Here is a 27,175-nt window from a genome sequence, read left to right on the forward strand (position 1 = left end):
GGCCATTCTTTGCTATTCACGCTACGCTAGTTCGCTTTGTTACTAATGGCCATTATGATAGACTTCTGCCTACCAGATGCGCGCGCATGCTGATACGTGGCGTCACTTCCCTAAACACATGGCTTCTCCTATAGTCTATAGAGTGACTATTTCGCCAGAATTGTCCCCTAGTGTGACTATTGCTGATCTGTTTATATGCCCTTTGATTCACAAATATAAAAATAACAAAATATGACATTTTAAAATTTAAATTCAAATAAGAAATAATGAATTTAGCTTTTAATCAAATTAATGTTTTTAAATAATATAAAAAAAAAAAATGGTAATTGGTAAGCAATCAGTGAATCACTGTATCAGCTGATATGGTTAATAAACAGCCAATTAAAAATCTATAACACCTTTGAGGGAGGCTGTATCTTCCTCCTGTCATCGGTTAATTTTCGTTCTGGCGGTTTACAAGCCTTTACATCATTTTTTTCTTTCGTCATTTTGGGGAAAAAAGCCAAATATTATTAAAACGGATGTTATCAGAATAGTTAAACAGATCCGCAGTGAAAATCAAATCCAAAAATATATTTTATAAATCTAATATTTGTGTTGAATAGTGTTATCCTGCGCCTGCCTACTCCAATTATATAAAAATAAATATTTTTGTTAGTATATAACTAATTTTGACCAATAATATTTCGAACATATGATTTACCGCGTTGAATAATATTGAGATGTCCGAAGGGAATTAATGAAATTGATACATACATTTTTGTTTTCAAGCTCAAATTACGCTAAATTATTATTTATTTGATGTGATTTTTATATTTTTAAACATCAGAATAATCATGTCAGATGAATAACTCTGTCTGTCTTTTGAAGTATTTTTTGTCAACATATTTCACGTCTGCCACTTACGAGCATCATACAATTTGTTGTCAGTCGCTTCTGTAGGTTGGAATTGGAAATAATGTGGTATGAAATATTGCCCAGTGCTGGGATAGTTTTTGCGTGTTTGTACGCACCACACGTCATCAACTATGGGTTGAACAGAATATTTAGAAATGGCAAGGTAACGATTATTTCATCTGGTGATTTTAGATTATTTAAACACATTTTAGAAAGGATATGACGTTTTTGTTGTTTTCAGTTTTCAGTTAACTGTGTAGGGACTCAATGTTTTGTCTGTCAGATTAAAGTTAAAATATTGGTCGTTGACAGCTATTGTAAGCCAAACCAGGCAAAGTGAATATTAAATCCCAGTTTTAGATTATGAATGTACACATCACAGTTTACTGACTTCATGACATTGTAGTAGGTTTTATTTGAAGGTCAATAGGGAGGAATTTGAAAGGGATAAAAGAAAGTAGGTCTGTTAGATGCAGGGCTTCTAGATTAATTAGTTTAAGGTTAGGGTTAGCGATAGTTATATACAATATCTTTTAAAACAATTTTTTCTATAAAACCAACATAATCTTTATATTTCGTAATCCAGTATCACTATGTTTTGCCTTTGAAAAATTAGACATTTTGACTATTCTGTGTAAAATTTCCTCCACAAGGGTGCTTTTGATGGTGCTTTTGGAAGACAGAATGAGGCATCATGGGATTAAATCTTTGTTTTATTCTGTAGACGTTCGGTTCATTTTGTCAAAATACACCCTATGTGATTTATAAGTATTAAAATGCATTTTCACTTGTTGATCCACTGCGTGGTCGAGTGGATACAGTGCTCGGCTATAGTCCCGATGGTCTGGACTTCAAATCCAGGCCTAGCACTATGTCGTTTGTAGTGTTTAATGGAATACCCAGTTCATATGGCTAATTCAGTACCCCAATAGTGGGGAAAATACGGAACTCTTTCCGCAGTTAAGTCTATTTTGTGAATATGAATATCCTGCCCTCCACCCCCACCCAAATGTTAGTGTTTCCAAGCTATATCTCTCTGCAGGTGACACCCATGCAAATTTTACTATTATTTAGTAAAATTATATTAACTTAACGTAAGGTAGGGCTAATAAATTTTTAATCGTGGCTAGTAAATTTTTAAAATCACTGATCCTATGGCTAGTGGATTTTATAAAAATTCTAGAAGCCCTGTAGATGTTGTATGTACTGTCTTATCTGTGAGATCCCTTGCTGCTAAAGGAAAAATGTATCTGGTTTCCTCTTAAGACAATGTGTCTGAATTATAAACATCTAATAGCCTATCAGTATCAGTGCATAACATTTGGCAAGAACAGTTTTGTGTTTGTCTGTCGGTTATGCAAAACCAATATCAACATAAATGACGGATCGTTTGTGCTAAAGCTGACAGCCTGTAATCACTTGTTAGAAAATACAGACACATGTGTTGGCTAATTGTATCATCAGTGTTTTGGAAAACTGTGTGCAGTGGGAAATCCCTGACCTAGATGTACATTATATGTGCTTGATGGTAATGTTCTAACCAGCTTTTTCTCCATCGTTTAGTGTGTCCAGCTGTTTCCTCCATGACCACCGTTTACTTTCATTATAAAATGCTACCTACGTTAGCACGCCACCAACATATTTACAATTTACAGAAGTTTGCTGAAATTCTCAAACTCATGACAACACAATATTCTGTGTTTGAAGTACGTCACAGAACTTTTATGGGTAGTTTCTTAGAATATTATATTATACCGATCAGGCCCTAATCTAGAATTGAAAAAGTAGGAGAAGTGACTTCTAACTTCCCAAAAGAAAGGGGAAAAGTTTGATAAAAATAGGTGAAGTGAACATTTATCGGTACATTTCGTAATTTTTAGTAAGTTTCTGCGTTCAGTCGAGAAAATTCTGAATTTGCCACTCTGTTCTAATCGTGATATTTCCATATAAAATACTACTTCTGGTAATAAAATTTAAACAAAGATGTGATATTATTAAGTAGTTGATACCGTGCTATTATGTTGGTTTAAACAATATTTATTAGCAAATCAAATTTGGGATTGGCCAACAGGCAAATGCCTATATTAAGGCCTCTCCCTACATTTAACAAATATACATGTTATACATCAAGATGGCTAGAACAATATTACAATAAAGATAACACGGATAGTTGGGGGAATAGAAGAGAGGAGTGTGTAGAAGAAACAAATAATAAATAGCAAGCAGTTAGAATGGTTAAATGGTTAATTGATCTCGAAATGCTTACTATTAGTATTAATAAGAAAATTCTGAACAGATTTAAATATAGAGATATTTTCTTGGACACTTAAATTTGAATCTCCAAATAGCAAAGTATGACACTTGAGATTATAGTAGTTCAGTAAATGGGTATTACGAGCTGCAACATATATTAGGAAAAAACATAAAAAATGTTCTGCATCTTCAATTGGATGGCCACAAATACAAGAAGGGGTATCTGTCATATGTCGTACAAATTTGTGACCATTCAAATCACTGGTACTCAAACGGAGTCGGCTATGTAGAATCTGTTGCCATCTATCACCTTCATAGAAATAGGATGGAACAGCAGGGTCGTGTTTGTTCATTTGTATTTTTTTTAAATTTAATGAAGAAGAATTTCTAATATCGGGCAACAGATTATTCCATAATTTTACTGGTGAAGGAAAGAAGGAGTTCGAAAACTATTTTGTTCAACAAAAATATGTTTGTAGATTCTCCGTATTACGCATATTATGTTAAAATTGTAGTATTAATTAGTATTTTCTGGCATTACTGAAATTAATCTGGCCGAAGATTACGCTTGACAGGTCACAGCACACGGCGCGACATGCGTCACTCTGAAAAACAATAGCCCGGTTTACAGGTGACTGATGTATCTGAAGAATGTCAACATTAAACTACGACATCAGTCTGCGAAATTAGCCGGGTGCCCGATGCCCGATGCCCAAGACGTGTAGAAATCGCGACGGACGTGTACATTTTCCAATCTCACATGCCCAACGGGCACCTGTTTTAAAAACGCATAAACGTAATAAAACTGGACAGTAGAAATGTTTTTTCTAAATACTTTTAAAATTACGAATGAAGCGGACAGGTGTAAATTCGCGTTTTCCCTTTACTGACATCTCAGCCCTATGAGGAGTCGGCCGATCGATACCTCGCCCCCGGTATGACTAGATACCGGAAAGGAAATTTCTGTTTCCTCGCCCCGGGTCGTTTTGTCAAAAAAAATTGTATATGTGTTTATATTACAAGTGCATGCATTATATCATCAAATTTGGTATAAAATCACGTGTCCTGTCGCTCAGTAAGAAATCTATAATTTTGGGGTGAAACGACCCACCTCCAGACCATTTTCACACATTCTGCCCGATACCCATATTTATGTTGAAAAGACCCGGTGCGAACAGGAATTAGGGCGAAACGACAACATGTCGAGTTTCTTGCGATATGTCGAGGGCACAAAGCCGGGGAAGAAACGGCCATCTGAATGACAGGCGTCATCAAAAACAGAGTATGAAGCAAAAAGAAAACGTAGATTCCAGCCGCAATAGTTGAACAACCGCCAATGGTTGAAATACGATGGTGAGAAAATATTTTGTACGGCCTGTACTGATTTCGGTACCGACGTAGATTCAGCGTTTGTAAAGGGGTTAAACCACTTTCGACTCAAGTCCATTAAGCAGCACGATGCTTCAAAAGTACACGGTAGGGCAAATGAAAAATGCATCGCAAAATCTGCCCCTGTATCACAAAGCAAGGCAGCTGAGTGTCTTTATAATTTGAAAAAGGCCGACTATGACAGACAAAAGTTTTTCGTGAAGACTGCGACATGTATTTAATCTCTTCATAACATAAACTGGGATGAGTATTAACATTTGTTGGTTGATTTTAATAATATATTCAACAAGGTAAAACACTATAGTGCGCATGCATGTAAACCATTTCCTGTTAATATGCTGGTTCACGTTTACTTGAGGATAGTCTGGCGCCAAAGTAAAAATATATTGGGATAAGTTGGTTGATTACAGATTCTCCGCATGGTTCGACACTTGTATAGCTTCTTTTGGACTAAATCGGGTCTATTAATAGTAAATGTGATGGCATTCTAGTGACTGTTCCTAGTGATGTAGTGTCGAACAAAATGACCGCTAATATTAAATTTGTGATTATCACAGCATGCCAATACATGTAGCCTCATCTGGCTCACTCGAAGATACCTGTGCAGCTACCATTTAATAGATTGATGTAGTTTAAAACACATTTTGCCTGTCAAAAGAGCATGCATCATGTATTACGAACATGCACCGCAGTGCGTGAGATCTTGTGCCACTGTCGCAGGAAAATTGTTTTCTTGTTACTGTGAATAGCATTTTACAGACTTTCTAATTTCTAACAAATGAAAACTTTCATTAAATTATACCAAGGTTTTAACATGTTTGACGAATATCTGCACATCAATTTTATACACTCATGTCACATTAGTCTGCATGGCACAAAAGTCTGCTCATGTTCATTATGTTATATTATGTCTTGAAACAAGTGTTGGGGTATGTTTATAAAGAAACAAACAACGTTAATTCAATTCATTAAACAATTGTTAAAACAACACATCTTGATTGTGAATATATATATGTATAAAACTGATAGATAACTATTTGATTGAAAAAAACTCATTGCTGTAATGATCAACTTTGCTAAGTGATATCATTGTAATACTAATGTCATTCAAATTCAGCAAGCTACCAGAGTATTGTGTCATATATGCACAGTAGTTGTGCGTGTAAACAACACCAAATATGCCTTGAATCAATCAAAGTACATGTACAGTAGTTGTGCGTGTAAACAACACCAAATATGCCTTGAATCAATCAAAGTACATGTACAGTAGTTGTGCGTGTAAACAACACCAAATTTGCCTTGAATCAATCAAAGTACATGTACTGTAGATGGTGGTGTTATTAAACAAAACAAACTTTAACTTTTAACAGAGGCCTGATATTATGTTTTTAGGCATCAAAATCAGTTGTGAATGATATTTCAGGTTACCAGGAGGTCACCACATGATAAGAAAGTCCAGAACGATACTTTGTTCTCCGCAAATGTTTTTGAACACCACTAAATAAATTTTTGTCAGTTGTATGCTAACAGGGTTTCTGCCAGAGAGTAAAATGGGTATGGCGCCACACCCCATTTTTTTTTTTTTTCACGTTAACCTTTTGACAAAATTAATGACTCTTACCATTGCTGTATGATTTTCTTAATCCTAATCCATTTTCTTTCTGAGAGAGGATCCTGATACCCCCTGTCCACTGCGGTTGCATTCAGCAAATATTCAATTCCATAGTGCCAGAAACCCTGGCTATTTACATATAAATTACACACACACAATCTTGTATCAGTACAACAAGAATGAATAACAAATGGAATGATAATGGGAATAGTAAACTTGATAAATATATTGTTACCTATAAGTTAGCAGACACTTACGGTAATTTATGGTAAACTGTACATACATGGTTTACCAGACACTATGATTATGATCAATATATTGTTACCTATAAGTTAGCAGACACTTACGGTAATTTATGGTAAACTGTACATACATGGTTTACCAGACACTATGATTATGATCAATATATTGTTACCTATAAGTTAGCAGACACTTAATTTATGGTAAACTGTACATACATGGTTTACCAGACACTATGATTATGATCAATATATTGTTACCTATAAGTTAGCAGACACTTACGGTAATTTATGGTAAACTGTACATACATGGTTTACCAGACACTATGATTATGATCAATATATTGTTACCTATAAGTTAGCAGACACTTACGGTAATTTATGGTAAACTGTACATACATGGTTTACCAGACACTATGATTATGATCAATATATTGTTACCTATAAGTTAGCAGACACTTACGGTAATTTATGGTAAACTGTACATACATGGTTTACCAGACACTATGATTATGATCAATATATTGTTACCTATAAGTTAGCAGACACTTACGGTAATTTATGGTAAACTGTACATACATGGTTTACCAGACACTATGATTATGATCAATATATTGTTACCTATAAGTTAGCAGACACTTACGGTAATTTATGGTAAACTGTACATACATGGTTTACCAGACACTATGATTATGATCAATATATTGTTACCTATAAGTTAGCAGACACTTACGGTAATTTATGGTAAACTGTACATACATGGTTTACCAGACACTATGATTATGATCAATACATTGTTACCTATAAGTTAGCAGACACTTACGTAATTTATGGTAAACTGTACATACATGGTTTACCAGACACTATGATTATGATCAATACATTGTTACCTATAAGTTAGCAGACACTTACGGTAATTTATGGTAAACTGTACATACATGGTTTACCAGACACTATGATTATGACCAATACATTGTTACCTATAAGTTAGCAGACACTTACGGTAATTTATGGTAAACTGTACATACATGGTTTACCAGACACTATGATTATGATCAATATATTGTTACCTATAAGTTAGCAGACACTTACGATAATTTATGGTAAACTGTACATACATGGTTTACCAGACACTATGATTATGATCAATATATTGTTACCTATAAGTTAGCAGACACTTACGGTAATTTATGGTAAACTGTACATACATGGTTTACCAGATACTATGATTATGATAAATTTTGTTGCCTGTTTTTTTCAGACCGTTTGTCGGGACTGGGAAGCTGCTCATAACATGGACTGGCCAGTGTACCTGAGAGACAAGAGAATAACAGGCAGCGAGTACAAGCCCAGGGTGAGTGTGAGATTGTTTTAAAGTGAGTACAAGCCCAGGGTGAATGTGAGATTGTTTTAAAGTGAGTACAAACCCAGGGTGAGTGTGAGATTGTTTTAAAGTGAGTACAAACCCAGGGTGAGTTTGAGAAATTGTTTTAAACGGCTGTCACCAGTTGGCAAGGAGTTAGTAATGTTCCAGTAATCTATTAATATAAACTAAATTGATCTGTTAGACTACTGCATTGATGATTGATTATAAAAATCATTGTTACACCAGTTTAGATGATGAAATTAATATGAATATTATCGGAATATGTTGTGGACAGGGGCGTAGCGTGAGCTGGACCTGGGGGGGGGGGGGGGGGGGGGGTTTCAAATATGAACCAAGTGGACCTTTTCTATTTTGTTTTTGCACCACCAGAAACTCCATATGTATAAACCTGTATGTTTTAGTTCTGAAAGCGGACCATTTGCGCCCGAACCCCCCGAACCCCCCCAGCCTACGCCCCTGGTGGATGGGTGTTTGTTTTTATGTGTACATAAAACAATAAAGATATTAAATTAAGGATTGTCTGTTATTTCTTTTACATTCATCAGCATAATTATTTTGTAGAACTAGTAAAAAAAAGTAGGATTAACACTTTTTACTTTTTATTGGGATAACAAACTGAATAATATATACAGTAAAATATATTTAAACTCTTGCTCATAGGTCACAATTGACAAAGTTAGCCTTTATATACTGTTTATGTAAGTTACTTTGTGTGACATGTATGCATGTCAATTACACCATTATGTTTTGTTAATTACAGCATTATTCACATGTGTTTTGTTAATTATTTCATTATATTGTGTTACTAACAGCATTATACATTTTGTTTTTCAGGGCCTGGAATCCATACCAGACAAAGTAGCAAAGTAGAACTGTTTTTGTTTGGACTACTATAGTGTTTATACTGTATATATTTAACATGAGACTGTCGAGACGAGTTGTATAACAGCTGAACCGGCCGGTTTATTTCCACCTGTTGGCCACTGAGTGTCCCGTGTGATAGATCTTCACAACATCAAGTGTTTTCTAGTAAATTGATATCCCAGTCCTTTTGTCTTTGTTTTGAAGTCTCCATATTGAAAAAAACACAAATATTTCCAATTAGTTGTGGGTCTACTCTAGTAGCTCAGAAAAGTTACTACTGTATGTTGAGGTACACAATGCCATCATCACCATCCCCGCATTAATGAATGTGTTACCTCAGGGTTTCTGCCAGACGGTAAGAAGGGTAAAATTACGTACAGTACCCTAAAAACTAGGAAATTAATGGGACACACTTTAATCATTCTTAGAAACATTATACATGTAATAACTTTAGGCTTTGTCCAAGTACATGAAATGCAGTGTCCAATTGCAAAAGATTTCAGTCATAATCAGCTAGTAGGGTTTTTATTAGGTACCCTCATTATTTTCTAGCAGAAGCCTGTACAAGTATGATTGGATTCTAATTCTGTGAAATTTGTGTAATGCCATGGGATGGATTAATGGATGGATTTGGACTAACTACTGATGATACTGAACCCATTGGAGAAAGTAGTGTCTGATTAATGAAGAAGAATAAGTTTGTTATGTTTAACAACACCACTAGATCACATTGATTTAGTAATCATTGGCTATTGGATGTCAAACGTTTGGGAATTTTTACATTTAGTCTTAGAAAGGAAACCCGCTACATTTTTCCATTAGTAGCAAGGGATCTTTTATATGCAACACACAGGATAGCATATACAACGGCCTTTTATATACCAGTCGTGGTGCACTGGCTGAAACAAGAAATAGCCCATCCACGGGGATCAATCCTAAACTGACACCACATCAAGCGAGCGCTGTACCACTGGGCTACATCCAGCCCCCTACCCTGATTGAGGTTATTATTCTTTAATGTATATGATTAAAAAGATTATCAGGTTAATTTCTTGGATAGTAAACCATCATGGCTTCTTCAAAGACTGAATAAGGCTTTCTTATGTTTAAAATCTAGACAAATTACCAGTATATGATTCTGCGATAGGTCAGTTATATAGATCCATGAAAAGTAGATCATGGTGTCGTAGTAATGGTATGCAACACACTACCATCCAAGGACAAAGATAATTGAGAATAAGTTTTTACTGCCATGTATGAAATGTTATAACATGGAAAGAGAAATGTCCGAAGGTATGGAAACAAGCAGTGGTCCATGAAAAGGGCACACCTGCCATATGCAAATGAACCACATCACTAGAGGGGGTCCAGAGCGAAGTTCACACAGTAGCGAGTGTGTCCACCTTGAGCACTGATGCAGGCCTGGCACTGTTTTCTCATTGAGGCCACTAAATGCTGGAGAAAGGGATGGTACGGGCTGTGAGGGTTGCTGGTTGGAACCTGTTTTGCAGATGCTTGGTTCGGATCCATGTGTCGTGGTGAGGGGTTGTCACGGATGGTCGCCCTCTATGGGGACGTCCTTGACCTGGTTGTTTTGTTGATATAAGTGCCACATGGTGTTTCTGTGGACGTTGAATTGACGTGTGACGTCACACTGCAATGTCCCAGATTCAATCATCCCTATGACTGGCGTGGCATGACGAAATTGCATCAAACAGTTCACTAATTGTGTTTTTCTGGACTTCTGAAGGCTGCACAGAGTGGCAGTGAGTTGCGACTGGATGTCTGGTCTTTTATGGTGAACACTGGACAGCATTTCTCCCGAATATTCCATGTTTCTTGCACAAAGCATGCAATCGCTGCAACAACTGCTTGGTTGCATATCTTTGAGCTGTTTCATGCACATTTTCTCTGGTTTACATCCATAAATCCATTCACAAATGTATTACTCCAAACAATCCATGTCACAATAACTTTTGCCTTTGAGTATAGTTTGTAAAATATGGTATAAAAAGTGTTTCGTTATATGTGCAGTAAACTGAAACCTAGTAATTGTGTCACATGTACACTCTCATTCCCAGTTATACATGAATGCAATGTTTGCTGGCCCTGCATGAATAAGTCAGGACGTAAGACTTAAGGTGCGATCACATTTATCCGTTTTTTATTCTCCGCTCCCGCTCCCGCACCCGTTATCCGTCGTCCGTTGTCCGTTGCTTACGAACACACCTGTCAGTAATTTTAACAAAAATGCATGTCTACAGTTGCTGCACGAGAATACTTTATATTTGGTATTATTAAATTTTATATAGAAACAAATTAGTGTAATAGTCAATATTATATGGAACCTTAATTTCAATTAACCAAATTTTATCAAATTACTTCTCCATTAGAATTACAACATGATATGTAAAATAACAAAGTTATGGTCAGAGTACATATATGATAATTTTATAATTTTAGTAACAGCGAGGAAGTTGCTTTTGTTTGCAATGAATGGGGTATTTCGTTTTTAATTACTTAAATAGTAACCTTGTCCCACTTCTATATACGGTTCACTACCCATTAATGTTGAATGAGAGAATAAAATTTTAACGAAAACATTTATAAGGAAAATAAAGCATTTACCAGAAGTGCCAGACCAACAACCTACATAACTACGTACCTTAGAAACATATAAATTTCACCAGTAAAAGACACTGCAGACAATAACGTTTTCGTATTTATAGCAAATTGATTACAAATTACTTATAGCCATTGGTCGATATTAACTCATCATTTCAACAAGAAATTCATGAATATTGTGATTTCACGTGTAAATGTATTCAGTGGCATACCTGTATCACTTATTTTTCGTAGGAATGGGTGGTATTTCACCTTTAACAAAATATGAAAGTATTTGATGGGTTGGGGTATGTTTGAACCCCACCTTACCACAACCCCCCTATAAAAATTAATTATGAAAATATTTACATTGGTGGAATAATGAAATAACTTACACACACAAACACACAGACATATATACAGACACACAGACAGACAGATATTTATGTAATTAGAGCTGTATCTACGAAGAATTGAATCGTGAGGTCAGGAAATACCCTAAATATGACGTCACACTGTGGAAATCCTATCCGCATCCATTGTCCGCTTCAGTCAAAATCGGTCCAGGAACGATTTGTGCGGACGAGTGTAAGTGTGCGGAAGCGGAGACGGATATGTCTGTTTGCACGCATTGATTTCAATACAATCGAATTTGACTGACGACGGATAACGGGTGCGGGAGCGGAAGCGGAAGGAAAAAACGGATAAATGTGATCGCGGCCTAAGGCGAGGATTTAATGTAGCATTGTGTACACATTTTGAAAGCCTACAGTATATGCTGGTATTGAGTACACGTTTCGTGTGTGTGTGTTGTGCGTGGGTGTGGTTTGCTGCCAATGATTTCCATAGCCGTCGATGGTTAGGAGGCCACTGCCTCCGCCAGCCATACAGTCACACTTTGAAGATGCTGTAAGACATTGTCCACCTCACTTGAAAAGGAAATACAATACATTTGCAGACGCCTTTCGTTCCTTGAATTCCTACGTTAAAGGGGGCGGTAAAGAGTTCGTCCGATGCTCGGTCTGTATGGGATAGATATTTCTCGTCGGTGGGGCCAGTGGAGTTATTTTTCGTTCCGACTGGTACTTTTTACACACCCTTTGGTGAGAACACCATGTGTTATTTATTCTCTATATCACTGACCGTGATTTGTGTTGTCCTGTCTGTGGGATGGTGCATATAGAATATCCTTTGCTACTAGTGGGAAAATGTGGCATTTTTCCTCTATAAGACTGTAAAGTCAGATAAAACCCAAATGTATGACATCCATTAGCCGATGGTTAATAAATTAATGTGCTCTAGTCGTGTCGTTAAACAAAACAAACTAACTCGAGTCCGAGGACTCGTGGAGACCCTAATCTGGAAGCGATCAGCTATGACAAACACGTTTCTGTGATTGCTTCTGGAAATGAACTTTTTGTAGAGCTTCGAGCTCGGGGGCAGATCCAAGGGGGGCCAGGTGACCCGTCACCCCTATTTTTTTTTTCTCTCAATTTGTTTTTTTTAAAGTGAGGATCAAATTATTCAAGCGACTCTTCCCCCGTCTTAATTTGTATTTTCATTGGGATGCCGTTTCGACGAGTTGGTCCATGTGCATTTCCTCCGTTAGTCCTCACTGCAGAATATTTCCTGGATCCGCCCCAGCTTTATGTATGTCGCTGCACCAGTAATTTGCACTTGTTTGTTGTATAGCTTGCATATGTCAGATATTTATGTATGTAACCACGGCGAATCCGTATACGGTATTAAAAATGAAACATCGGATGACCGTTCTTCAACAGGATTAACATAGATGAGTCGGAATTACAAATCCGTTAGTTCAATCAGAGCAGATTTATATAGCTGCTGACATTAATGATTTGGCGCATCAATGTACAGTTTGGTGTTTTTATTGCTTTACATGGGCTGTAGGTGTGTGGTTCTCTATACACGTTTGCTAGTTGCATGGAAGTTTCAGTTTCTTGCTTGGAATACACGTAATTAATTGTATGTGTAGTATTGTTGATATAAAGTGTCCCTATACTGATAGTGACAAGTGGGGATTTTTCTATTATGTATGTATAGCCTATCTCAGTTGGTAGAGCACTGGACTCTCTACAGCGGGTCCGTAGTTCGAATCCCCATAGTGGAGGTTGATTTATGTGTTTCATCTGTACGCCCAGCTGTGTTTTTGGCTTTAACACCGTCTTCGTGTGACTGAAGCGCGCCTACGTTTTGATGAGACTGGGGTTGTAAATGCCTTTCATGGTCCCAGTCAATTATCAGGGTGTTTGATACTAGTACTGTACTACGGTGAAACCTTTTTAAAAGGACCCTCTATAAACCGGAATTCCCACAAAAGCCGGACGTTTTTCATGGTCCCTTTTTAAACTGCATCTCTCTAAACCGGGTACCTCTTAAAATCGGAAATTTTATTTGATCCCATGGGCGTCTGGTTTAGAGGGGTTTCATTGTATTTTAAACAAGAAACTAAGATTTACTAACTTGAGGTACGTTTTTCATGTGTGCGTTATTTTCACGCAGTGCGGGCGCGGTTGCTTAAGCCGCACCGCGCACATGGAAGCACTGTTGATAATCATAGAATCGATTTTTCATGTCTTTTCCCCCACATTCCTCACCCTCACCATGTGAAAATTGTGCACATGCAAAAACGGCTTTAAAGGCGACGTCACGCGATATGATAGCCTCGTACGACATTAGCCGATTGCATATATAGCAACCGCACCACAACTGGTATATCAAAGGCCGTGGTATGTGCTATCCTGTCTGTGGAATAAAAGATCCCTTGCTTCTAATGAAAAAATGTAACTGGTTTCCTTGCTAAAGTCTCGCACAGACTGGATGTGGCGCGTGCGTGAGGTGCGGCTAAAAGAAAATCGAAATACATTCGTTTCAATGAGAGGGTCTAGTCTGGATGCTTGCGACGTGTGCCTCTGAAAACGCATGCTGCCAGTCGCAGTGGTTTATAGGCCCAAAATACAAGCCGCAGACGATACAGTCGGACCGCACGCACACACCGCATCCAGTTTGTATGAGCATTAACACTTTATGATTCACATCCAATAGCCGATGATTAATGAATGTGCTCTAGTCGTGTCGGTAAACGAAACAAACTTTAAACTTTATATAACAACCGGTGAAAGCGTAATGTTGTGTTGTCACAATCGGCTATTCTCGTACAAATGGCAGCGTCTTAAGACAGAAATAACACAGGTCTTACTAGTTGGGACTGCACTCCAAGTTGGGACCTACATGTACCTTTAAATGTTCGGTGTCTCGCTCAGCCTGCGACTGAAGACGTAAAACCTCTGTGTAGTCACCCATCTATACAGACAGTTGCCACTTTAGACATTTTGCCCGTCTCGGAGTACTTGTTTCACTGGCACATGCTGCCCAGCCAGCCAGTTATCTTCAAGTCGGTCCTGTCGAAGATTCACTATCCCGCCTATATGAAATGATCAGGCCAGTATTTAAAGTAAGTATAGTTGTGTGTGTGTATACTAAAATGTCAATATAAGCCATAAATATTACCACAAAATATTAATGGTAAAGAATAGGTCAACGGGCAATATCTAAATTAACTCTCCATAAATCAAACAAAAATAAAAAGACAACGATGTGAGTTAGTAATAAAACAAAAACACAAACAAAAGTATGCATTGATTAATTGATCAACGACAAACATGTAACATGTTTTGACACGTAGTATTAGAGAACACGTGCTACCTTTTCCCATTAGCAGCAAGAGATCTTTTATATGCATGTAAATATTACTAAGTCACAAAGAAAGGGAACCCAATAGCCGATGTGTATTTTTGAGATGGAGAGATGGGTTGAGAGTCTCTCGGTCTGTATATCTCTCCCTCTGTCAATATCTCCCCCTTGCTCTCTGGCTCCGTCTCCCTCCCTCCCCCCACTCTCTTTCTCTCTCCCCCCTCCCTCCCTCTCTCTCTCTCTCTCTCTCTCTCTCTCTCTCTCTCTCTCTCTCTCTCTCTCTCTCTCTCTCTCTCTCTCTCTCTCTCTCTCTCTCTCTCTCTCTCTCGCGAACCGATATCTCGAGATCGAGACATTGTCCGATGGCATATATAATAATGTTCACCAATAACTACTATGTTTATCCTGAACTACCAGTATCTCGACGATATTTCACAAATATGTTAAATAGTAACCACTAATACACACACTACAGGAAGAAACCCGACAGCACCCCTTTCAATAATGTTCCGGTTAAATGAATATGTGCTGACGGGTATTTTTCTGTAGTGTGTGTATTAATGGTGAATAAGCGAAATATTTATCGTTGAACTTCAAAATGATCAATGTAAAGGTATTTAGTGTCAAACTTAAGAATTTTTGTTGTTATTAGAGCGGGAATCTTTGTCTATCGTGTGGTAGTCAGCCATTCCGCGTTTACGCTATAGAGTGATCTCTGACGGCAGAGAGCGATCATAACCGTATATAAATCGGTCTAGCTCTCGAAAGGCAGAGTACTCGGGCTAACTTAAAACGTCAATATCAATAACCAATATTAATTTTACTGACCACCCCCACCCCCATGTAGCTACGGCCCTGGCACCCCGGCCCCCATCAGCGTAGGTTTGGTTTTCTATAGCCTAGGCGTACGGACCCCAATTTTTGAAAGCACACAGAAGATAGAGAGCTGTTTATGAGGTTCAGTGTGATCGTTTTGAAGTTTTTTAAATTTTTGTACAATTTAATATATTTATTATATACCTATTTATATAATAATAATAATACTAATAATAATAAAAAATGTGTTTAAGGCTGTCACTTGTTTGACAGTTTACACATGCCAGAGCTAAACAGAAACCACCTGCACATGCTAACATAGGATGGTAACATGGACACCAGGTAAACCGACTTAAGTGGTAGCAATTTTACATACAACCTGGCTATAAAGTATAACTGTAAGATGTACAGAAGACCGGTCTCGGTGGCGTCGTGATTAGGTCATCGAACATAAGGCTGGTAGGTACAGGGTTCGCAGCCCGGTATCGGCTCTCACCCAGAGCGAGTTTTAACTACTCAATGGTTGGTGTAACACCGCTATACCCTCTTCTCTCACACTAACCACTAACCCATTGTCCTGGGCAGACAGCCCAGATAGCGGAGGTGTGTGCCTAAGAAAGAAAAAAAGGGGGAAAAAGGAGTTAACCTTTAAGATAAAAGTTAAAGAACGATTTCAGAAGATGGCCTTTTGTACAGATGTAAAACTTGCATATTTTCTGACACCATGTATATTTTTGTATAGATGTAAAACATAAATGATTTTTCTGTCTGTCTGCTCATTACAGTATTAAACCATTTAAAACATTTTAATAATTAATTCTGTGGTCGTTTTATCTTGCAGATGTTCAGCTTCATGGACCGGAATGGTGACGGGATCGTATCATGGGAAGAACTTATGACTTTTGATGTGTAGTGGGTCTCGGTCTGTTTGTATGGTTGTTTTTAGGGAGGGTCTTTGATGTGTTGATGTGGAGTGGGTCTGTGTTTGTTTGTATGGTTGTTTTTGGGGAGGATCTTTGATGTTTTGATGTGGAGTGGGTCTCTGTCTGTTTATATGGTTGTTTTTGGGGAGGGTCTTTGATGTTTTGATGTGGAGTGGGTCTCTGTCTGTTTGTATGGTTGTTTTTGGGGAGGGTCTTTGATGTTTTGATGTGGAGTGGGTCTCTGTCTGTTTGTATGGTTGTTTTTGGGGAGGGTCTTTGATGTTTTGGCATGGTGCATACAAAAGATCCCTTGGTGCTGATGGAAACTGTAGCGAGTTTCCTCTGACATCCAGCAGCAGATGATTCATGAATCAATATGCTGTAGTGGTGTCGTGAAAGGAACCAAAATGTAACACGTATTCTGAGAGAAGTGCTAAAACTATACATGTCCCCTACCAGGCCCAACAAATTCTCTCATCGCCCAAGTTCAAGGTCATATATGTAACTATCAAACATGAGTAAATCATCATGAAAGTCAAACTTCATTTATAAAAGTACATGTTAAAGCTATACACAAAATTTGCAAAAATGGGTAAATCGCCATGAAAGTCAAATTTGATCTGTAACAGTATCTGATAAAGTATACACCAAATTTAAGCTCAATATCGCAAGGCATTGTGAAAAAATCGTCGAGAAACCTATTTGTGGGACAGATGGATAGACAGACAGACAGACTGGTGGGAGGAGACTAATAAGAGATGCCTATGATGTGACAGATGATTTCTTCTATTATACTCGATAGTAATTACCACATTAACATGTCTTAAAGGTAGAGTAAACTCAAACAAGAGCTTTATGTGTTGGAAAGATGCATACCCGGACCTCCAACGCATACTGACACTTTAACAAATGAAAAACGCGTAAATTGGAGTTAATAAAAAACCCATGATTATTCCTGCTAACTGGGGGCAGCCATTTTGTTTCGTTTTTGTGACGTCCGGTGGTATAGCTTGGGGCGAAGTGACGTCAGCTCCGTCCATCTCCTCTATGCACAGTGTAAACAAACGCTCTAATTTACCCGACTTGTAAAACAACATAAATGATTTGATAGTATAATAAACTATTTAACTAAATATATTTCAATTTGCATCAATAGAACGAAATGGAGTTATAGTATTTTTCGTTTTTTAAAATTCCAAAGAAAAAAATGCATATTATTAGGCCTATTGGTATGCTACATTCGAGCAAAAACGACCACTCACAATACCCAAGTGATAATTTTCTTTTCTTTGGGACTACGTAATTGGTCAGTTTTGTTATTTTAGATGGGAGTCTACTTAATCACGGGTTTTACAGAATTACTGAGTCATAAAGCAGGACGGCTGATCGATTACGATTAGAGGGGTGTCTGTGCGGTTAACACAATACCCTGTGATCTTAATAAAAAGAGCCACGTCTTTTTAGTATATACACCTGCCAATCAGGAACCACAGGTACAGACCACGGTAAGAAAAGACCAATTAACTAAGAAAACACTCCCGATTATTATTTCAGTACATGGGTTAATTTATGTACAAAACATAATAGTTATTTCAACACTTTGACAATGGTGGTTTATTTTGTATTAAAAATAATATATAATTGCTGCTGGCTTACAGGGATGATTATTATTACAGAATATTGCGATGCATCCGCAAAAATCAGGTATGTTTTGGTTCTTTAGTTCGAAGACTAATTCCTGACGTGACACATTAGATATTACATAACCACCAGCTCACCAGAGGGCGTATTCACTGGGAAAATGGCTGCTACCATTATATATAATAGCCATCACATTTAACCGTGTTTTATTAATTAACTATATGATTATACTTGTTAATATTAAGAAATAATGTGCATTATATATCCTTGAATATGCATACCAGGTCAAATGCCTTAATTGTCCCTTCCTTTAACAACAAACAGTATGGTTGATAAAGATTTTCAAAACAAACAAAACAACCAAAACAATGAACAAAATATATACAAGATTTATTTACGTAATTGACCTTTTGCAATAAAAGGCCAGTCAACTCTGCCCTGTTCATAACAATAAATTAAACATCGGACACAAATTTAAAATCGTCTGTGTTAAACTTTATCATCTGAAATGTTACGGATATAGTTCATCACTTGCACACAATTATTGTTTGGGAAATGAAAAAAGAAACGTGAACAAATCAAAATTTCATTCAATGTAAGAATAAGAGAAGGAACTTGGATGAAATATTTAACAAATGACTTTACTTGCTAAAAGGGGATGTCTAGAAAATTGGTATGTATGTTTTTGACTAACAAAAATATTTCCAAAAATGATGTCTAAATTTTTGCAGCTAAAACAAGAAAAGAAAAGAAAATGACTTGATGAAGTGATGCAGTTAAAAGCATACAACAGAACATTGATGACAAAAATTTGGTGAATGGATGATATACACATGCTATACAGTCATATTATTTAAACTTCTAGCTAAAGACTTTCAATGCTATCTTAACACTAGGATATCATAAAACCACCATAGGCTACGACATCATTACAACGGTTGTACAATATTGCAGTGCTAAGATAGCTTTGAAAATATGGGCTCTGGCCTAAAGTGTAGTCTGTTACAAAGTGCCTGCCACGTAAGAACACCTGAAAAATGTCACAGACAAGACAATGCACACAGCATTCCATTTACATTGTGTACACACTTGCTGAATATTACTGCAAGCTCAAGTGATAAACTGTGACATTAGAACTAACAATGTATCAATTCAACCAACATGACATTAAAAATCCGAAATACCATTGCATGGTGGTGCACAACTCGGTCAGTGAACACTTGTCGAGAACTAACAATGTATCAATTCAACCAACATGACATTAAGAATCCGATATACCATTGCATGGTGGTGCACACAACTCAGTCAGTGAACACTTGTCGGAGGTTATTAGATCAAACTACCTTGGTGGGCCCCATTGTGTTTTTACCTTGTCCAAACCAGTGACTCACAACTAGTATATCAAAGGCTGTGGTATGTGCGGTCTTGTCTGTGGGAAGTGCATATAAACCGTCCCTTTCTGCTAATGGAAAAAAGGTAGCAGTTTCTTCTGAAGGCTAGGAATCACCATCAGTGATACACACACACCTCCCCCCCCCCCCACCCCCCCATGCTCTCTCTCTCTCTCAACAGCAGTCCAGACAGGTTTAAGCATGTTGCCTACTTGATAAATGGCAACAAGAAATACACTTTTTAAGACAAACACATTAGCTCACTCCAATGACCAGTCAGTACTACAAACATATCAACATTAACACCGACTACAATGCATGCCGGTTTAACTATTAATTGTAGTACAATATGGTTTATTTAGAACATCAGTATTTTGGTGTAGGAGAGAGGGTGGAAGGTGGGTGTGGTCTGCAGGGGTGTACGACTAGAGGGTCTCCAGTGACTGGCTGTCACTGGTGATGTTAATTAGTGATTGAAGGCACCAGTGGTCACTGGCGATTAGCTGCAGATGGTCATCAGAACCAAACTTGGTAGTACTATGATTAAGCCATTGGAGTCGGAAAGATACTGGGTTCAAATTCAAGCAATAGCTTTCAGAATGTGTTTTAATGAATCATGGGGGTGGTGGAAAGTGGGAGAAGTACAGCCACTAACCTGACCTCTCTCTCACTAAGCCCTAACCCACAGTCCTGGACAGACATTCCAGATAGCCGTGGTGTGTGCCCAGGACAGCAGGCTTGAACCGTAATTGGCTATAAAGCTTAAAAATCAAATTGCAATGAATTGTTCAACAGTGGATGGTTCAGACTTTATTTTTAAATCTTTTCATTCAAAGGTAGTAATTGTTTTTGTGTCTTTATTTGACAACATGAAGATGTCGATGAATAAATACACTATTGATGAGAAAATCCATAACGGTATTTGACACTGGGGCAGAAACAGCTGAATTGCTTCTTTCATCATGAATATCATAGAATGATAAAAAAAATTCATCGTATATCAAAAGGATATACATGTATATACAAACACAAAATTCTGCCATTAAATTTTGTTACATACGACAAAAAGTGTTAAGTGTAATATTTTCAGTAAGCAATTTGTGCTCTGTTACGTTTATTAGATATGATAAAATGTATATAATTTAATAAACAAGTTTAATAATTTTTTAATATATGATTTAATAGATACATTTAATAGAACATTTGGCAACATTTCCTGCACCCCCAAAGCTAACCCTGTGCAGCAGGTATTTGGTGGGTTTATAATCTTCTGTACCAAAACTGAACTAATAAAAGTGCAACAAAAGTCAAGTGTAAAAGACATGCAGGCTTACAGGTAAGGATCAAGTGGGAGGGTGCAGGGGGTGCACCACACACATCCCTTCAATTTCAGTCTCCCTAAAACCTGTGTTTAGCACATGAACTTTTAATGGGAAGAGATGCAATGTCGATGTATAGAAATTCAGTGACCTTTTAAAAATGTTTTTATCATCCTACTAATGTTTATAGTGGCCCAAACTTCCTAAGATATATTTTTTTATACCTACAAGATTATTGCAATGTAAAATCTGGTGTGGGTTAAATTAGGACTACCAATATAAATTGTTATTAACAAACATTAATATACTAGACAATTTTTAAGTAAATAATATGTAATTTTAGTAGTCTGTATTAATGATAATGTAGAAAAGCTGGCTTATTTTCTTTCTTTTTTTATGAATACTTAACTTGACCAGAGGCTAAAACATGAAACAGGGTAACACATGACCAAAACAGGATACCCTGAACTCACTGGAAGATTTTAGCCATTGGATTGGTTGTTGGGAATGTTCAAGCCAGTTCATGTGAAGAGCGGGGGAAATGTAAGGTCAGAGGTCAGGTTAAGGTATAAAAGAAAACATCTTTCAATGGCAGCAAACTTTGGAGTCTCTGTGACTGAAATGTTAACAGGCACCGACCCAGGGTACAATATTTCACAAGAACAGTCGTTCCGTTCGCGAGTTGATTATGCAAATCTGAGAGGAACAATCGGTTGTGTGGCAAACCGTTATATGTTCTCAAAGTCACTTGACAAAGAATCAAACTTTTCTTTATGCAATGAAATATTTTCTCTTTTATAATTTCTTTTGCTTAACAATACCATATTAGCTTGAAATACTGTCATTAAACTGGAAGTTCAATGCAAGTTAAATTAATAGATTACACCAATGTAATTCAAATAACCACGCAGAAATCTAGGTAAAACTATCAACCAATCTCAACATCCTCCACGGGTGATCTCCGTGTACTTCCGTAGCCCCAAGCTGTCAGCGTCGTCCTCCGATGCTAATAAAGCTGGTCTGACCCATGGCACTAACTAACGATTAACAGTAGTAAGTGATTATAGTAGGCGGTTACAAGTGTCTCTTATCAATGCTAGCAGTAACCACTGAACATGTTCTGAAGTAGTCACACCAAACCCACAGCTAAAGCTGACTGGAAATGGCAGGTGTACGGCAGGTGCGTGGCACGAGTGGCCACGAGTGACAAGTACCTGTTGCAGTTGGAGAGACAAGGACTGGGATGTGGAGATGAACAATGAAAGAAGTTGAAAAATAAGAGAAGCTTCCAGATTGGGAAGAAATAAAATGTAATTTAAGGAGAGAGGAAAAGGGGCAGTGGGATAAACGAGGTGGTGTGGGGGAGGAAAACCAAATGTTGATAAGAGGTCAGATGGGTGGGAAACCTAATTGAACACTTGCATTACATTGCATTAAACACATGACCATTCAGTATACAGTATGTTAGCAAAGAAATGTTTTAAAACATGGTGAATACTTAAAGTACATACACAGCCTTCTGCAATACCATAGTAAAATTAACTAAAGTCAGCATTTGTTTTTACTGACAGATATATTACTGCCAGAACATACTTTTATAGCCAATAGGCATTGAAAATACAAACAGAGCTAGCTTTGGCACTCATTACTGCTAATTTTAAATTTAAAGCAATTGAGTTTTTTTTTTTTAAATTGGCAAACTAATTTCATGTAATAATTGATATATTTCATGTAATTTTGTCATCTGGGGCTTAATTTGCTAATGTCTCAGAACTTTGCAATATTGCAGTGAAATATGTAAGGAAGACATGTTTTATTGAATGACGCAGTCAACCCATTTTAACTAGGGTTATATGGCATACGATTCTGCAGTGAATGCAAACACTTGTAAGGGTGATGCGAAGCTCCTCATAAGATTCTGCAGTGAATGCAAACACTTGTAAGGGTGATGCGAAGCTCCTCATAAGAGTTCTATGAATTAGGTATCTGGCTATTTAACAAATACTTGGACAATTAGTTTCAAACTGTCTGTGGAGTTTGTTACAAAAATAAACAATGACTCAAGTCTGCTACTTAAAAAACCCAAACAAAATACACTGGATTAATACGCAAAACGATCGTTTGGGAAACTAAGCAAACTGGCAGGTACAGTACTCTAAATCAGTGGCAAAACAAAACGTTAACTAGGAAATAAATTATCAGTACAAATGTCTGCTTTATACAATATTGTCACATACAGCAATAACTTTCCAACCCTAGAGAAACAAAACATTGGTCAACTCATTTGGTGTCTTCTTTTTTTTTCTTTTCACAAAAATAGGCACTCTGTTACTGCCAAAAGAACTGAGAAAATATCAATATATCACTTATACAGAGAAACAAACGTAAGACCACACAGACTCTAAGACTGGCAATCTTGACTTTCCCCTAGCACTGTAGTTCTGTGTGTTACACAACGTATACACATGGCTCCATGGTGTATAACTGCTTGGATAAACGTGCGGCACTTTCACCACGGTGTACTGTTCTGTCAGTCGTAAAATGAAACATCTGGCTCAACCAGTCCGAAACGTGTGTCGCACAACTCTCAACTACTTCGTCTAGTTACCAACGAGAATAACTGCCAAGTTTTTTCCGTTCCTTGTTGCAGCTGTGGACACAATTAGAACGTAGTGAATAACCAACACAGTCCGATCATGCGACATAGTGGTAGGTGTTCGGGTTATCTTTATCTCGCTCCATGTAGTCACGGTCAATAAGGCTCTCAATTCGTTTCTTAAGATCTGTAGGCTGTAAAAAACCGAAAAGAGTTAAGCAATTTAAGAATTAATTCAACACTTTTTCACTGCTTAAATACTGTATATAAACCAGCATTCTGAGAGTACTACTAAAGCAATACATGTCCCCTACTTGGCCCAACAAAGTTTCGTATCTCCTAAGTGGACTTAACTCTGCCAAAAATGGGTATACCGCCATGAAAATGATTCCATCACATTTCATTGTCAAATATATTTGTTCTAGTTTGTCGCAGATGAATGCACTCCACCAAAATGTGGCGTACTGTCAGAGTACACCGACAGTGGTCGTAGTAAAGGAATACACAGAATTTCAGATCAGCATTTTGAGACATTCTCAAAACAATGTCTGGAAAACAAATTTATGTATCTTCTAAGTTCATGGGTCATAACTCTGTGAAAAATGGGTAAATCATCATGAAAGTCAAACTTGATAAAGCAATACACAAAATCTCAGCTCAATATCTCAAGGCACTGTGAAAAAAACATCCTGAAAAATTGGACAAATAGATGGACAGACAGACAGACAGACCGACAGACAGAAGGACAAAAATAAAACCTATAGTCTCCTCCTATTAGACCGGTAGGGGACTAGTAAGGAAGTGACACGTCCACGTGTGTACAGACTACAAGGTGAGGTTGGTGGGGAATAATCAGAAAAATATTCCTTACAAAGGAGGAGTGAAGGGGTTCTAAAGAGAATGCAGTTTGCACATTCATGAAAATGTTGACAATTGTAACATGTAAATAATGGAAAACAGGTTTCTGACCATTTAGGTATACTTCAATGAAATTGCAGGTAGCATATCTAAATTGGAAACTTGAGCTGGTTGTAAAGCTCGGATATGAGGTGGTTTAGGGTGGCCTACCTTGACTGGAAAGTTGAGCCAGTTGTAAAGCTCGGATGTGAGGAGGTTGTGGATGGCCTTGACTGGAAAGTTGAGCCAGTTGTAAAGCTCGGATGTGAGGAGTTTGTGGGTGGCCTACCTTGACTGGAAACGAGAGCTGGCTGTAAAGCTCGGATATGAGGAGTTTGTGGGTGGCCTACCTTGACTGGAAACTTGAGCTGGTTGTAAAGCTCGGATATGAGGAGGTTGTGGGTGAGACTCTTGCGTGTCTTCATGATCCTGACGATAGCGGCGTCCACCTGGTACTGTCGGTCCTGGAATACACGCTCCGTCGTGTTCACGTTCTCCTCAGGCTGTCAACACAACGGTTTATATCAACATTAAAGACACAGTCACACAAAATCTGACCCACTAAGTGGCCCAAAACAGTATTATCTGAAACAATGTACATTTATTTGGTGCTGAAAAAAGCTTGTTTTGTTTAACGACACCACTAGAGCACATTGATTTATTAATCATCGGCTATTGGATGACAAACATTTGGTAATTTACACATAGTCTAAGAGAGGAAACCTGCCACATTTTTCCATTAGTAGCAAGGGATCTTTTACATGCACCATCCCACAGGCAGGATAGCACATGCTGAAAAAGTATGTTCTTCAATGATATTACAGTTAACTCTCTTCATAACCACCATGTTGGTGCTGTACAGGTCTTGCCATTATATCAAATTTTCTGTCATAACGATCGTAAAAAGTTAGCTCCTTCAGTTTGGCAAGTAATTAATTTGGTTGAATATGCACATGATGTATTATATTTATTAAAGTTCTGACACAGAAAGTCATCTGTGATATATTTCTTAAACCACATAATTAACTGAATAACTGTCTTGTTTAGATTAATCATATATTTTATTCAGCATGTACATGGTATATCCATTGTTTTTCTTCTTGTAAATAATTTAGTGGATTTTTAATCTCACTTTTAATGTACCCTTTGGCTTTCAGTCACCCATTGCTACATGCTAACTTGTTTTGTAACACAGCTTCAGCTGTGCAATAACAATGGCGTAGGAAGGTGGCAAAAAGGGTGTGGATGTGTGTGGATGTGTGTGTGTGGGCATACACACACACACATATATATATATATAAACCATCGCTGCTGCTACTGGATCATGAAAAGTGGAGGACACATGTCACCCTCCACCCTCCCTCCAATGAATGATTATGACCAACTCCTATAATGAGATATGCTCAACCATCTTCATGTATTAAATACAATAAAGAACAATAATAAAAACAAAACAAAAAACAAGATATATAGACAAACTAAAAACTCGCAGTTGGTTAATTATTATCTGATATCGGTAAACAGATCGCACATTTGACATTGTTGAGATGGTCTAAATGTAGACAAAGTGACTGGCACAGTACATCAGCCACACAGTTTTTTACACTTATGTTACGTTAAATGTACTGATACCCTTGGGAACCAGTTAAACTGCTCGGCTATATTTATTCTGAAACTCCGCAGTCACTGGGTTTTTATGTATTTAAAAAAATAAAATTCAATGTAAAATCGATTGACATCAGAAATATTGCGTCAAATACACAGAATTCCTGTATCATGTGAAACCCTGAGAAAAAAACAAAACAACTAAATCATATATTTTATATATAGCATATTAAGTACTAGTAAATTAATCATTGGCTATTGGATGTCAAAATTGTTTAATTCTAACACAGTCATAGGTGAGCTAGATCCTGCCCAATTCTTTAATAAGGTCTACATGTGAGCTTGATCCTGCCCCACTCTTTAATAAGGTCTACAGGTGAGCTTGATCCTGCTCCATTCTTTAATAAGGTCTACATGTGAGCTTGATCCTGCCCCATTCTTTAATTAGGTCTATAGGTGAGCTAGATCCTGCCCCACTCTTTAATTAGGTCTACAGGTGAGCTAGATCCTGCCCCACTCTTTAATTAGGTCTACAGGTGAGCTAGATCCTGCCCCACTCTTTAATTAGGTCTACAGGTGAGCTAGATCCTGCCCCACTCTTTAATTAGGTCTACAGGTGAGCTAGATCCTGCCCCACTCTTTAATTAGGTCTACATGTGAGCTAGATCCTGCCCCACTCTTTAATTAGGTCTATATGTGAGCTAGATCCTGCCCCACTCTTTAATTAGGTCTATATGTGAGCTTGATCCTGCCCCATTCTTTAATTAGGTCTATAGGTGAGCTTGATCCTGCCCCACTCTTTAATTAGGTCTATAGGTGAGCTAGATCCTGCCCCACTCTTTAATTAGGTCTATATGTGAGCTTGATCCTGCCCCATTCTTTAATTAGGTCTATATGTGAGCTTGATCCTGCCCCATTCTTTAATTAGGTCTACAGGTGAGCTTGATCCTGCCCCATTCTTTAATTAGGTCTATATGTGAGCTTGATCCTGCCCCATTCTTTAATAAGGTCTACATGTGAGCTTGATC

At 37.5% G+C, this 27,175-nt stretch overlaps 3 protein-coding genes across 6 annotated transcripts in view; 1 reads left to right on the plus strand and 2 right to left on the minus strand.

Moving 5' to 3' along the window:
• Positions 1-535, minus strand: part of LOC121374509 (regulator of nonsense transcripts 3B-like) — a 38,303-nt gene extending 37,768 nt beyond the window's left edge. For all 3 annotated transcript variants that reach the window (XM_041501628.1, XM_041501614.1, XM_041501620.1), the window contains exon 1: positions 399-535. In XM_041501628.1, the coding sequence (XP_041357562.1) occupies positions 399-488 (90 nt within the window). In that variant the 5' untranslated portion in view covers positions 489-535. The remainder of the gene's footprint in view (positions 1-398) is intronic.
• Positions 536-902: 367 nt separating this feature from the next.
• On the plus strand, positions 903-8,825 carry LOC121374532 (NADH dehydrogenase [ubiquinone] 1 alpha subcomplex subunit 1-like). The gene is made up of 3 exons (XM_041501638.1): positions 903-1,060; positions 7,652-7,744; positions 8,612-8,825. The coding sequence occupies exons 1-3, from the start codon at positions 959-961 to the stop codon at positions 8,645-8,647; spliced, it is 231 nt and encodes a 76-aa protein (XP_041357572.1). The 5' UTR covers positions 903-958; the 3' UTR covers positions 8,648-8,825.
• A 9,889-nt stretch (positions 8,826-18,714) lies between these two features.
• The window catches only part of LOC121374539 (cullin-4A-like), a 68,762-nt gene continuing 60,301 nt past the window's right edge, over positions 18,715-27,175 (minus strand). For both annotated transcript variants that reach the window (XM_041501647.1, XM_041501654.1), the window contains exons 21-22: positions 24,893-25,045; positions 18,715-23,839 (exon numbers count right to left, since the gene is read on the minus strand). In XM_041501647.1, the coding sequence (XP_041357581.1) occupies positions 23,744-23,839; positions 24,893-25,045 (249 nt within the window). In that variant the 3' untranslated portion in view covers positions 18,715-23,743. The remainder of the gene's footprint in view (positions 23,840-24,892; positions 25,046-27,175) is intronic.

This window comes from Gigantopelta aegis, chromosome 1 (assembly GCF_016097555.1).
Source record: "Gigantopelta aegis isolate Gae_Host chromosome 1, Gae_host_genome, whole genome shotgun sequence".
Lineage (NCBI taxonomy): Eukaryota > Metazoa > Mollusca > Gastropoda > Neomphalida > Peltospiridae > Gigantopelta > Gigantopelta aegis.

Excerpts from the sequence above, each read along its gene's own strand:
- LOC121374532 (XM_041501638.1), top strand. The coding sequence starts at position 959 with ATGTGGTATGAAATATTGCCCAGTGCTGGGATAGTTTTTGCGTGTTTG. Across the intron at positions 1,061-7,651 it reads GAATATTTAGAAATGGCAAG|ACCGTTTGTCGGGACTGGGA; the intron begins GTAACGATTATT and ends TGTTTTTTTCAG. Across the intron at positions 7,745-8,611 it reads GCAGCGAGTACAAGCCCAGG|GGCCTGGAATCCATACCAGA; the intron begins GTGAGTGTGAGA and ends TTTGTTTTTCAG.